The sequence below is a fragment of the Chrysochloris asiatica genome, unplaced genomic scaffold, assembly GCF_000296735.1.
Source record: "Chrysochloris asiatica unplaced genomic scaffold, ChrAsi1.0 scaffold00069, whole genome shotgun sequence".
In the NCBI taxonomy this organism is placed as follows: Eukaryota; Metazoa; Chordata; class Mammalia; order Afrosoricida; family Chrysochloridae; genus Chrysochloris; species Chrysochloris asiatica.
In genome coordinates, this window is record NW_006408587.1 from 379900 (window position 1) to 393730 (window position 13831).

General features: G+C 38.7%; 1 protein-coding gene across 1 annotated transcript; it reads left to right on the top strand.

Moving 5' to 3' along the window:
• The first annotated feature begins 5900 nt into the window (after positions 1 to 5900).
• INIP (INTS3 and NABP interacting protein) lies at positions 5901 to 10558 on the top strand. Its single transcript, XM_006864726.1, has 3 exons — positions 5901 to 6064; positions 9237 to 9327; positions 10463 to 10558. Exons 1-3 carry the CDS (start codon positions 5901 to 5903, stop codon positions 10556 to 10558), a joined length of 351 nt encoding a protein of 116 aa, XP_006864788.1.
• The last annotated feature ends 3273 nt before the right edge of the window (positions 10559 to 13831 follow it).

Here is a 13831-nt window from a genome sequence, read left to right on the forward strand (position 1 = left end):
CTTGGGATTCATCAACCTCCACAGCCCGTGAGCCAGCAGCCTGCTGTCTGACCTGCTGATCTTGGTTTCGTCAGCCCCTGCGGCTTCGTGAGTCAGGAGAAGTCTCCAGCCTGATGCCTGACCCACAGACTTGGGACTTGACATCCTCTACAACTGCGTGAGCCATATCCTTGAGCTAGATCTCTCAGCCTCCTCTCTCTCTCTCTCTCTATAGATATACAGATCTGTACCCCTCTCCCCTTTTCCTTCTCGCTCCCTCTCCTCCCTCCTCCTCTCTTGATATTATATATATATATATACACAGACACATACCAAAGGGGCCTCAAAAAGTGTGTCAAAATCTCTTATCTTTTCTTTCAATTTTTCCATGAACTTTTTGAAGCCCCCTCATTCACACACACACACACACACACACACACACACACACACCTGGCTTTGCTTCTCTAGAGAATCCAGTCTAAGAGAAGGACCATGAGAGAAAATGAGCCTGGATTTCCTGGTGGGCCCAATCTAACCATATGAGTCCTTTAGCAGTGGCTGTGGTCAGAGAGATGTCATCATGGAAGAAGGAAGGATAAGGATGATGTAGTGTTGCTGACTTTGAAGATGGAGAATGGGGGCCATGAACCAAGAAATGTAGGCAACATTTAGGAGCTGGAAAAGGCTAGGAAGCATATTTTCTCCATCTTGATTTTAACCCAATGAGACTGTGTCAGACTTCTAGTATACAGAAATGAAGATAGTACATTTGTGTTGTTTTTAAACAACTAAGTTTTATGATAATTTTTTAAGCCATCTAACTGTGAGACAGCAGCCTAGGAGCCATCCATGATTCCTTCATCCTCATCCCTCACCTCATATTCAGTCCATCACATGGTCCTGTTTGTTTAACCTAGATAGCTCTTTAATCTGTTTGTGCCTCTCAGTTTCCACAGTTACTACCAAACTGCCATCATCTCTGATATGTTCTACTGTAGTAATTTCTTGACTGTGTTCTCTTGTCCATTCTAAAGGAGTCCTAATGATGCAAAGGTTAAAATAAGCACTTAGCTGCTAATGAAAAGGTTGGTAGAGAAAAGACTTGGCAGTCTGCTCCCATAAAGATTTCAGCCCATGGGGCAAGTTGTACTCTTTCCTGTACGTTAACTATCAGTTGTAATCTGTTTGATAACACCTGTTCTGAACATTGCAGCCAGAGAGATCTTTTTAAAGGGGGAAAGGGTATTTTGTTGTCCCCCCACCTATAATTAACCTATTTAATATATTCATCCTTTAGTTTTCAGCCCAAGGATCACTTCCCTGCAAGTTTTCTCTGATACCCTCCAGACAAGGTTAAGTTTATTCAAGATTTCTACAGTAGTGATTGGAGTCCTGGTGTGGTGCTGTGGGATAAAGCACTGGACAGCAAGGTCTTTTGAACCACAAGATCGGCAATTCAAACCCACCAGCCACTCCTCAGAAACCCTAGACAGTGTAGCTATGAGTCACAACTGACTTGACAGTACTTAACAACAACAACAATAGTGATTGTTATAAGTGCTTATAGAATGGTATTTATTTCATAGTATTCATCTTAGATTTTAATAATTTTTTTTTAATTTGTGATTACTTGATTGATCTCTATCTATACTGGATTACTTGAGATCTAGAATCATGTCAAGTTTTGACTCCTCATCATTATGTCCTTAGAACCTAAGTTGGTGCTTGTATGAGATGAGTACAATGAGTCCTGGTAGCATAATGGATTACAAGCTGGGCTGCTAACCACAAGGTCAGTAGTTTGAATCTACTGGTTGGCTCAGAGGGAGAAAGATGAGGCTTTCTGCTCTCATAAAGATTTACAGCCTCAGAAACTCTATACAGTGTCACTGAATTGGAACTGGCTCAGTGGAACACAACCACTACCACCAGATGAGTATACACTAAATATATGTTGATTCAATAAAATTTAAAACCTGTTAATCTAATAGTATCACAGTGGCGTTCCTCTAATACTAAGCATAGATATAAATACTTTCTTAAAAATCACTATTTTGAAAGCAAGTATAGTAACTGTAGAATATTTGGAAAATATTCATAATCCCTCTAATCAAACATAGTAATTCAGTTAGATTTTTTGGTGCGTTTTTTTTTTTTTTTTTTTACTGTAGAATATTTGGAAAATATTCATAATCCCTCTAATCAAACATAGTAATTCAGTTAGATTTTTTGGTGCGTTTTTTTTTTTTTTTTTTCAATAAAAAAGACTTTCAGTCTTTGCTTTAAGTGTGATACAGTTGTTAGGACAAAATGAATATCAGCTCTTAGGTTTTGAATGCAATTTGATGGAATGCTGATTACTTGAGAGGAATTTTAGTGACAGAAATGTGTGGGAGTTTAATGTTTCTATGAATGAATATGAGTATGACATTGCGATGTATATGATTATGAATAGAAATCGGGTTATAGTTCTAAGTGGAAATATTTTTTAGAGCATGATGCTTTTATTTTAAGGTAATTTTTTTTTTATTTCATTCTGAGTTTATTTAACATTTCATCCAGTTGAACTCAAATAACCATTGACTCTGACTTATTCTAAGATAATTTTATGAGAGTTTTTGAGGAGTGGCTTGTGGGTTTGAATTTCCAACCTTGCAGTTAGCAGTCCATGTGTCTTGGCAGTGATGGTTGTTATGTGCTGAGGAGCCAGTTCTGTAAATCATAGAGGAGGAGGAAGACTCATGTTTCTCCTCTGGAGTGGCTGGTAGATTCAAACTGCTATCTTACAATTAGCAGCCCAGCTCATAATGCACTGCACTACCAGCCTTGTTGTTATTAAGCGCTGTTGAGTTGCTTCTTACTCATAACCACCCTGTGCAGGGTTTTCGAGGAGCAGCTGATGGGTTTGAACTGCCAACCTTGTGGCTAGCAGTCCAGTGCTGATCGTACAGTCCATATATGTCTTAGTATCCACCAGAAATATCCCGGGGGGGGTGGTGGTTTGTGTGTGTGCTTAGTGACATCTTTTACTTTGAACAAGCTATGTGTACTCTACCCACATTTGTGGCTACTTTTTCCATCACCAGAAATACCAAGTGCCCACCAACCCACCCATTCATGGTAACCATCAATAAATGTTGGTTCTGTATGTGTACATATTTTTGTCTTTTTATACGTTTTTGGTTTTTTAGGTGTTTTTTTTTTTTTTTTAACGGAGGCTGTTCCTTCTTGATAAAGCTAAGAAATATACACGTTGTTGTTAAGTGCCATTGAACTGGTTCTGATTCATAGCAACCCAGTATAGGGTTTCCAAGGCAATATATATTTGTGGGAGTAGAAACCCTCACCTTTCTCCTGCAAGAAAGATATATAAGTATGCGATTTTTAAAAAATTCTTAACAAATCATATAATTAAGAATTTCCAGAGTGGCAGACTTTGGGGAAAATTATGAACTCTCTGTGTTGAAAGCCACTTTAACGTTTTCATTTAACATAAAATTAATTTGCTTACCTTGGCAACTTTAAGGCAAACAAGAACTGTTTATGGAAGAATTTTCATAGAATAGGATGCTTTAGTAAGTCTTACACTGAAACCCTACTAGGAATTTTTATTGATTCAAACTTTACTCTTTCCACTAATGAACCACTGCCATATTTCTTCTAACAAAAATACCTTCATACTATCCGCGGGAGAAAGATGAGGCTTTCTGCTCCCATAAAGATTTATAGCCTCGGAAACCCTGTACAGGGTTCCTGTGAGTCAAAACCGACTCCACGGCACATAACAACAACAACAACTATCCTTTCAGGAGTAACCAATTGTATAAAAGGTACATTCTTGGGAGTCTGGCTATGTTAAATCCTTTTTTAAGTCAGAGTTCTCCTGAGACCTATCTGTCTGCAGGGGTGGGTAATACAGGTAGTGATAATTGGGGATGTTAAGGCCCCATACAGCGTTTCTAGAAAGCAGAGTAACCAGGAGGTTGGAAGTGGAATGGGGCAGGAAGATTAAAGTTAGGAAGTTCACTTCCTCAGAAGAAACTGTTCAGTAGCCTGACTTATCTTGTCTAGAGTCTACTATTACTAGACCCTAATGACAAGTTGGTGGTATAAGGATGAGTGAACAGAAAAGAAAAATGGGAGATGATAAATCATAAAAAGGATGTGGCAGAGACATATTATATTTGTCTAGAATCCTGGCTGTAGCCAGTATGCTGATTTTCAATTTAAGAGCAGGCTTAATTGAATATGCTACCAATTTTAGCTGCTTCTCCTTACAGCGCAGTCTCAGTACGAGTGAATGCTCCTGAACATACTGTACCACCCTGACCAATCTGCCTCTCTCCCCAGAAGAGGACATATGCATCTTCACATTCCCTCCTCTTTATAATCAGTACAGGAATGGTCAGTGGTGAGAGTCTGCACTGAGTAAAAGATGCTCTCCCAATTGTCATTCTTCAAGCTGAGTAAACGATCCCAGTGATTCTAATCCCTTGAGATTTTTTTTCTTTTCTTTTCTCTATTATATTCCAGTTCTATAATTTTTCCATTTGTTTTCTTCTAGACTATCACACCACATTGCCATCGAGTCAATTCCCACTCATAGTGACCCTATAGGACATAGCAGAACTGCCATACAGGGTTTCTGAGGCTGGAAATCTTAAACAGACTGCCACATGGAGTAGCTGGTGGGCTTGAGTCACCAACCTTTCGGTTAGCAGCAAGTATTTACTATGCCACTGGTACTCCTTGTCATCTAGACTAGGATCAGAAACTCAAATGCCAATAAGTAACATAAGCTGGAGAGAGCCCTGCTGAAGTAGACAGCCATCCCTAAGCTCTAGCTAATTGCTAAAATGGGGCATGCAGATGTCTTGTTGCCAGATCTTGAAATGTTTCAAGCAAAGCTGGAGATCTGGGAATTTTGTGTGCAGTATCGGGATATTTCAATGTTGACATCTTGTTCAGGTTTTAAAACATGACTGGATGCTACTGCTAGATTATGAATTTGCAACCTCTGCTCCAGGTCCTGTGCAAGGGTGACACTCGTATTCCAGCCTGGTAGTGAGCATGTGAGAAAGGCTATGTCTTTGTTTCCTGCCAACTACGCTCCATTTTTTCACTCATAATTGCTTTCTTGCCAGTTACAATTCTTTGACTTGTTCCTTGGAAGATTATGTGTTGCTTTAAAATGAACTGTAATCAAACCAAACTCACTGCCATTGAGTTTGTTCTAATTAAAAGCAACCCTATAGGACAGAGTAGATCTGCTCCTTAGGATTTATGGAAGCAATTTTGAGAGCAGCCAGCCTCTTGTTTCTCTCATGGAGCAGCTGGTAGAATTGAACCACTGACCTTATGGTTAGCAGACCAATGCTTAGTCCACAATGAAAGCTATTGAGAAAGAGAAAATATATTTTTAAAATCTGAGTAGATCTAATACTTTTTCTCTCATGAAGTAAGCATTTACAGAGGTATAAAATTGAGAACTAAGAAAATCTGCCCTCCCAAAGACTGTAGGGGGTAGAGATTGGTTGTGTCATCATTTAGGGCTATAGAGTTTTGTTATTGTTGTTGTCTTTGACAGCTTGATTAAATGGCTTTAGACAGAAGCCTTACAAGTCCTCAGTCAGTGTTATGCTTTGCATATATATAGCCATGTATTATGCTGCTAAAATTTTGCTCTTCTGTTATGCTGGTACAGTTGTTTGGAAATACACAGCAAGGAGACAGTAACCATCTTGGGAAAACTACATTATCATATTCAAAAAATAAAAAATTTGCTTTCTTCGTTATAAGTGGCCTATTGTTATGTGCCACAGAGTTGGTTCTGACTCACATCTGCCACCTGTATAGGGTTTCCGAGAGCAGCTGGTGGGTTTGAACTGCTGACCCTACAGCATCACACCTGGACTCCATGAATGGCCTACCTTAATAAAATAGCTCTAAAATGTTTATTATTTTTCTCCCCTTCTCCTTTAGGTTTCCAAAATAAAAATAGGGTTGCAATCTTGGCTGAACTGGACAAAGAAAAAAGAAAACTACTCATGCAGAACCAATCTTCGACAAATCATCCTGGGGCTAGGTATTGAATACTGTAGTATTTTGGTGGTGTTGTTATTGGACACATTCTTAAATAGAATGGATGGAATATTACTTGTTTTACATTGTTTTCTGGTAAGCATACAGATTTTAAAGAATGATGGATATTTCTGTTCAGTGATATAAAACATTTCTTGGAAAAATTACTCAAATTGGTTGGCAGTTCGTTGTTGACATTGGAATTTATTTATATTATTTTGCTTGTTGGTTAGATTTTGTGGGAAATAAAAGACTAATCAGATAGTAAATGTACTAAATCTAAATAGAATATTTAAGTTCTCCTATATCCTCCTTTTCAAAAAAGAAAAGTATTTTGTTTGATTTTTGTGATTAAAATTAATGCCAATGGCCTACTTTTTAAATGGGTAAATTAGGTAATTTAAAGATCTTTATTGTATTCACTCTCTCCCATCTTGACTGTCTTCCCTTGGATCCGGGTTCTGTTCAGCCACCATGCTAACTCTCCCCTCTCTTTGTTAGCCTTCCAGCAGAGTACCCATGAAGGCTCATTGCTCAGAATATATATAATTTAAACAACCAAAGGGCACATTCTGCAAGTGTGCCTCCTGGCTGCCAGCACTCAGTCTTTCGCGTTCCATGAGTCTAGAAGTCCTCAGCTACTCTCTCTCTCTCTCTCTCTCTCTCTCTCTCTCCATGACCTCATCTCTGCCTCCATCTCTGGTGTCACTGCTTCTCTGGATAAGGTCCCACATTCTGCTCATGCTCTTCTCCCTTGATGATCTTAGGATCCTTTGCTCCTGGACTGTAAGATCAACTACTCCCTACTTTTATTACAAAACTTCTGCCTTTATAGTTGTGACAGTTGCAATTAGTTATGAAAATTACTTTCTATTGAATCATAAGAATCTTATGCCCACCTCTTTTCACCAGACCTGTCTAAGCAAGATGAAAACTATTCAGTGGGGACTCTACCTTCCCCACACACTCTTTAAACTGCCTCTTGAAAACTTATAAGCCAGTCACTTTATGTCTTAATCGCCCCCTCATTTTAGGTAGCCAATGTCTAATCTGGTAGTGTAGTGGTTACAAGTCAGGCTGTGAACCGCAAGGTCAGCATTTCAAAACTACCAGCTGCCCCGAGGGAGAAAGATGTGGCTTTCTGCTCCCATAAAGATTTACAGCCTTGGAAACCCTGTTCAGGGTCGCTATGGATTGGAACCGACTTGATGGCACTTAACAACAACAACAACAACGTCTAAGTTGCCCATCCCTATCTATCCTGTATACAGAGGGGATAGGATTGATACTTGATGTGAAGACTCCTTGCCTCTCAGTTGGTATTTTGAGCTACTATACCCATAAATATAGGTCAAGCTCATTAAATTGTAGCAATTTACACTTGCTTCCTTTATCAAAAATTATTTTTCTTATCTTCCTCTAGTTGAGTTCTGATCATCAAGCCATCGAGGCTAGGTCAAATATGTTTTATCTGCAAGTTTGGGCATTCTTGTATGTCTCCTCTCACTTCGTATCAGCTGGGGATGCTTCACTTTCAGCTATAGCCCTCCATGGCTATGCCCTTGTCCATGAGTTCAGGAGCCCCCAGGTCTCACCACACTTTGAACCAACCAGCCCTTCCTCTTCTCATCTCCAGGTCAACGGGAGTCTGTGGCATGTGGTCAAACTCAGCCCATTTCTTCATTGCTGCCTTTCTCTCTCTTCTACTCACCAGTAGACCAAAGTAGTCACCAGCAAACTTACATAACTGTTCATGTGTTCCCTTTGAGTTTCAGTCTTGGAGAGGGGTTTGATTGCTTGCCTTGGTGGCTCCCTGGTGAACAACTTGTTTGTTCTTGTAGTAGCCAATCAGACTGACATTTTTGTTTTGAATTTTTCCTGGTTATCTTTAAGCTGTTCCAGGCTGGTCTGCTTGTCCTTTCAAGTGGGAATGGCCCATCTCAGAAGGTTCTGGATGGTCCTATACACTACAAAGGTTCCGCAAGAAGCCTATTTCACTGGGAAACTTCTAAAACCCCTTTTAGTTATTCCAGTCACTTATAGGCTGAAGACAGGCTTACAAGCATTCTGTAATCATGTTTCCAGACATTCCTTTCTATCCCACTCAAGTGTCTATTTTACAATAACTATGAACTCTTAACCTCTTCAAACATGTTAGGTTTGTTGCCCCTACTCATGTGTTGTTCCTTGCACCACATCTGACTCTTCAGTTTTTATCTTAAATAAAACATTCATAAAGTTTTCCCTGATCTTTGTCAACTCCCAGCTGTAAGAGGTATCCTTATTTCCTATATTACCTTAATTTCCTTATTATAGCATGTGTCCCATTGTGTCATAATTGCATGTTTGTAAGCTTTGTCTTTTTATGTTTTTATGTCCCTAGTGTTTAGCAGCAGCCCCTGAGTGGCACACATAGTTAAGTGCTTGGCTAGTAACCCAAATGTTGGTAGTTTGAACCTTCCCAGAGGTGCTCTGGAAGACAGACCCAACAGTCTACTCCCAGAAAGTCACAGCCATGACAGCCTGTCAGGACAGTTCTGTTCTGACACATGGTCTGCCCCTGGTCGGAATCAGCTCAACATATACTGGTTGCTGGTGGGTTAGGGTTTAGCACAGAGCCACGCATATAGTAGGTGTTCTACATGTGAAACATGTTTATAGTAATTTAAGTATGTTGTTGTTAGTGCCGTCAAGTTAATTCCAACTCATAGCTACCATGTATAAGGCTTCCGAGGAGCAACTGGTGGGTTTGAACAGCCAGCTTTGTGGTTCACAGTCCAGTGCTTATCTATAGTGTCACTCCTGGAGTCCACTTTAAGTATAATCATTATAAAAAACAAATTTGAAAGTATGGTTTTACTATTTATGAATATCATGTGGTTTGTTTGAACAGATTTAAAAAATGTTAATATGGTTCATGATAAACTGTAGTTCCTCATCTGTTTGAAAATAGAGCAACCATAAATTATAAATAAAAAGATCATTTGAAACCCCAGTATATCATGTAACACAGACTTTCTTCATATAAATTAGTGTAGAACCGGGGGAAAGGAAAAAAGACTTATTTTGGAAAAATTTTTTTTTTAATCCTTAGGCAGACTATGCAATGAAAAAATGTAATTCAGAAGTAAGGAAGTAAGTTTTACACAGCCAAGTAACTAAGCTTTCTATTTTAGCATTGCGCTCTCCAGGCCCTCTCTTAATAAGGATTTCCGGGATCATGCTGAACAGCAGCACATTGCAGCCCAGCAGAAGGCAGCTTTGCAGGTGGGCAAAGTGTAACTGACAGTCTTGTCTCATTATAGAACTTCCTGAGTCTTGGAAGCCTGCATAGTTCTTTCATATTTCAGTGAAGCATTACCAGTAAAAATGTTCAGCACGTAATTGCAATGGTTTTGCTGATATTCATTCATACCCACAGGATCTGAAGGACCAATAGAGCAGTAATGAAAGTGTCTTTTATGGTGTTGACACCATAATGATTGATTCTGTGATGTGCCTGCCAAGAAATTGCTTGAGCACAAAGAGTTTAGGATATTTGGATGGATAGAATGATCTTAAAAATGGAATTGACTTACTTAATAGTACACTGAAAAATGTGTCATGTCATTGCATCCTTTGACAGTATTACTGGTTTATAATTGTTGTGTAGATTCTTTTGAATAGCCAGCTTATTTTGCAGGAATTGTTTAAAGACTTAGAATACCTGTGGCATTTCTATCAATTAAAAAAAATATATTAACCTTCATAATAATAATATTAATATTTCATTGATGTTGGATAATTTAATCAAGATTTCCAGTGTTTGGGGCCGTTTTTTTTTTTAATTGCCAAAATTCAGTGGCCTTGCTTTTAAACCTTAGAAACTCAGAATTGGAAAGGGACTTTAAAGATGATCTCAATTGAGACAACCCAAAAACAATTGTTTCTTTATTGGTGTAGGGAAGCCTCTGCAAGTTTTCTGTTGTTTACATTTCAACATTCTTTACAGAATTTTGGCATTTTAATCACTAGTTATCAGCTGCCTCACCCCTTTTCTTCCAACTACTGCTCTTCCTTCTCATGCTCTTGCTTTGTTGGCCAAAAGCAGAATACTTTGGGATCATGTTGTTAGTTTTCCAAACCACTGCAGGGGACAAAGCAAGAAGTCTGTGATTCATTTATAGACTGAAGAGAATCATAAGGGAGGTAGAGGGGATGACAAATGAGTACCTGCAACTTGTTAATATGAATTCCTTATTATTGTCCATCTCCTGTGTATTTATATGAAATTAGCAGCACAAGAGCTGATTTTTAAATACATTTGGCCTCAAGCACTTAGGAAGAATAAGCAATTATAATGCCTTCGTTGAAAAATTGAGACTCTTAATAGCTTGCTTTTTTTTCCCCCCATCTTTTCCAGCATGCTCATGCACATTCATCTGGATACTTCATAACTCAGGACTCTGCATTTGGGAATCTTATTCTTCCCGTTTTACCTCGCCTTGACCCAGAGTGAAAGAAATATTTGTAATGAAAGTGATTTGTAATTTCAGGTGCCAAAGCTACTAACATTCAGTGCTTACAAACTGTGGCTTTCAGAATTTTGGTGAATTTTATATTTTTTGCTTTTTAAGAGACAGCAAGCAAAAGCGTAAAGGTAGCCTGGATAATGAGAGCACTGGAAGCTGTATCATCTGAGGACATACCAGTGCTGCTTGTGACTGGAGCTCTTTGGTATTACAGCTGACTGAATCAGACTCTGAACTGGACAGTCACAGAAACTCACCCTCTGCCCTCGCATGTGCACATGAGCAGATCATATCCTCAATGGACTGTCAACAATCTGGTATGCTAATTAGCTTTCAAGAAGCGAGGGTGCTTTTGAACAGTGTGAACCAATGGGCTTCATTAAGTCATTCATATTTGCTGTTAACGATTAATGCCTTGTGTACCTTTTGAATTTATAGTTAAGTATATCATCATGAAATATTCTTTGTGAACTCATAACTAGTTCCCCTAATCTCAATTGAAAAACAAAAGCAAAAAACTCAAGATATGACTAAATAACCCATCAGTCTTAGATATCTTTCATAAACTAATGCCACTGTAAATGATGTGACTAAGTGCTATTAAAAACAGTTGTAAAAAATGTGGTGGTTTTATAATTTGTACATGCTCTTATTCAGTGTTGCTACTAAACGATGTGCATACGTGGTCTTTATTTTTGTAAAAAATGTATACATGAAGTAGGAAGGCCATAAGTTACGTAGGTTTCTCAACATGAACTAGCTCTAACAAATATGGGGTGCTTATTGAAGTATGCAGATCCTGGACTCTAACCTTCTCCTACAGAGTTAGAATCTGAGATTTAAAGTAAAGTCTGAAAACCATGAGTTAGAGAACTGTATAATATAAAATTTCCATAGTACATTTATAAAGTCAGGTTTATAGACACTTGAAACTTGGGGGTCACTTAGCTAAAAAATCTACATTTAAAAAAACATCTAATAGGATTGAAATTTTATTTTACAATACATCCCAGATAAAGTATTTTGTATGTATAATTTTTCATAACTGATGTCATCTTAACCTTGAGTTCTCATACTTTTTAGTGATGAGACAAAATTGAAACTTAAAACTTCCAGTCTGGGTCAATATTTAGTTAAATAACTCTTTTTGAAAGAGTTTCTTCTTTTTCCTCTTACCTGGATATTTACTCCAACCACACAGCCCCATCATACCCAAACGAATTGAAGCAAGGGTGGGAGATCCTAGACAAAGATGTGCCTTGTAGATTCTTGCTCTAGAAAATTGAAACTGATTCTTTACATTTGGGTGAGTTGTAAACTATCCCATTGTAATGATCACCATGACAGTGAAAGGTGTCCATAGTTCTGCTGCAAAGGAGCGCCTGTCTTCCTCCTGGCCCACTATCTATTCCTTGAGCTCCTTTTAGGGAGGGATCGTCACTCTCTTGAATTAAGTTAACTAAGCTAGCTAGTTACCTGCTTCGACATCTGTTGACCGGTGCTTTGCTGTTGTTTAGTGCTGTCAAGTCGGTTCTGACACATAGCAACCCTGCATAGGGTTTCCAAGGAGCAGCTAGCTGGTGGATTTAAACCACTGACCTTGCAATTCAAACTGACCTTGTGGTCCAGTGCTTATCCTATAGCACCACACCAGGACTCAGTTGTTGTTAAGTACTGTCAAGTCTGTTCTGACTCAGCAACCCTATATAGGGTTTCCAAGGAGTGGCTGGTGAGTTTGAAATGCTGACCTTGTGGTTCAAACTAACCTTGTGGTTCAGTGTTTTATCCTACGGCTCCACACCAGGACTACTGGTGCTGGTGGTGGTTGGTGGTTATGTGCCGTGGAGTTGGTTCCAACTCATAGCAACCCTGTACAGGGTTTCCAAGGCTGTAAATCTTTACGGGAGCAGAACGCCTCATCTTTCTCCTGCGGAACAACTGGTAGTTTCTAACTGCTGACCTTGTGGTTCACAGCGCAATTCATAACCACTATGCTACTGATACTAGGGAGATTAAAAAAATGTGGATTGTGTTTTACACCATTGAAACCTCCACTCAATGTGTGACTTTAGTGAAGTAGGAAAAATGAGCACCCCCCCCCCCACTATGGTATCTTTTCCAATCTCTTAAGATTTTAAATAGATGTTGCCTAAATCTTGCAATTCTAGCTCTGTTCCCAGAGTGAAGTACACCCTTCTCATTCTTTTAATCACTTAAGTTCAGTTCAGTTCCATGTATACATTTATAAACCTATGCTGTAAACATTGAGCTCTGGGGACAAAAAGATGAGGCAGTCCCTGCTATTAAGAAGGTCCCAGTAGAGAGGAGCCTAATCTGATATACAGTGATTATAAGGCAAGCTGGATGCAGTAAGTGGCACAAGAGAGGCATCCTGGAGCAGGTAACATTCTAGATGGGATTAGGAGCAGAAATGCAAGTTTACTTGGCAAGGGAAGGAAGAACTACTCCAGACAAGGGCAAGATTTCATAAAGAGAAACGGGTGCAGAAACGCTAGGGCTGCACAGGGTAATAGAGAGGGTAGCATTGGATTTAAAGCACTGAGGTAAAACTTCACCATTGTTTCCCTGGGATTGTGTGTGAATTTAAGTAGCTCACTTAACCTCTAATTGTCACGACCGTAAAATTAGCACACTCTGCTTAGGTAATGTCGAAACGAGTAGTTTTTAAATTGTGGGTCTCAATACATGAGTTGAGAAGTCAACTTAATGGTTTAAAGGGAGGGAGGGACCACCTTTTTTTTTTTTTTAATAAGGAAAACAAAAAAATCAAAATACATTCCAGTAATAAGATTGTTGGTTTTTGTTGTTGTTGTTTTTTTCATGAATTTTCTGTTTATGATTTGGTTGTATGGATTTTACTTACTTTGCTTCTGGGGTTTTTTTTTTGTTTTGTTTTGTTTTTAACTATTTTGTTCAGTACATTAGGATAATATTTAACATATAAGTAGGTTCCCATTCCAAAGAAAGGTGACCCTTTCTACAAAATGTGGAAATTATTGACTAATATCATAAATACCATATGTAAGTAAAGTTTTACTGATGATAATTCAAAAATGGTTGTAGCACTAAATTGACAGCTGCTAGAAATTCAACCCAGATTAAGAAGAGGACTTGTAATGAGGGATGATATCATTGCTGATGTCAGATGGATCTTGGCTGAAAGCATAGAATACCAGAAAGATATTTACTTGTGTTTTATTGACTATGCAAAGGTATTCGATTGTGTGGATCATAAGCTG

Excerpts from the sequence above, each read along its gene's own strand:
- INIP (XM_006864726.1), top strand. The coding sequence starts at position 5,901 with ATGGCCTACCTTAATAAAATAGCTCTAAAATGTTTATTATTTTTCTCC. Across the intron at positions 6,065-9,236 it reads ACAAATCATCCTGGGGCTAG|CATTGCGCTCTCCAGGCCCT; the intron begins GTATTGAATACT and ends TTTCTATTTTAG. Across the intron at positions 9,328-10,462 it reads AGCAGAAGGCAGCTTTGCAG|CATGCTCATGCACATTCATC; the intron begins GTGGGCAAAGTG and ends CATCTTTTCCAG.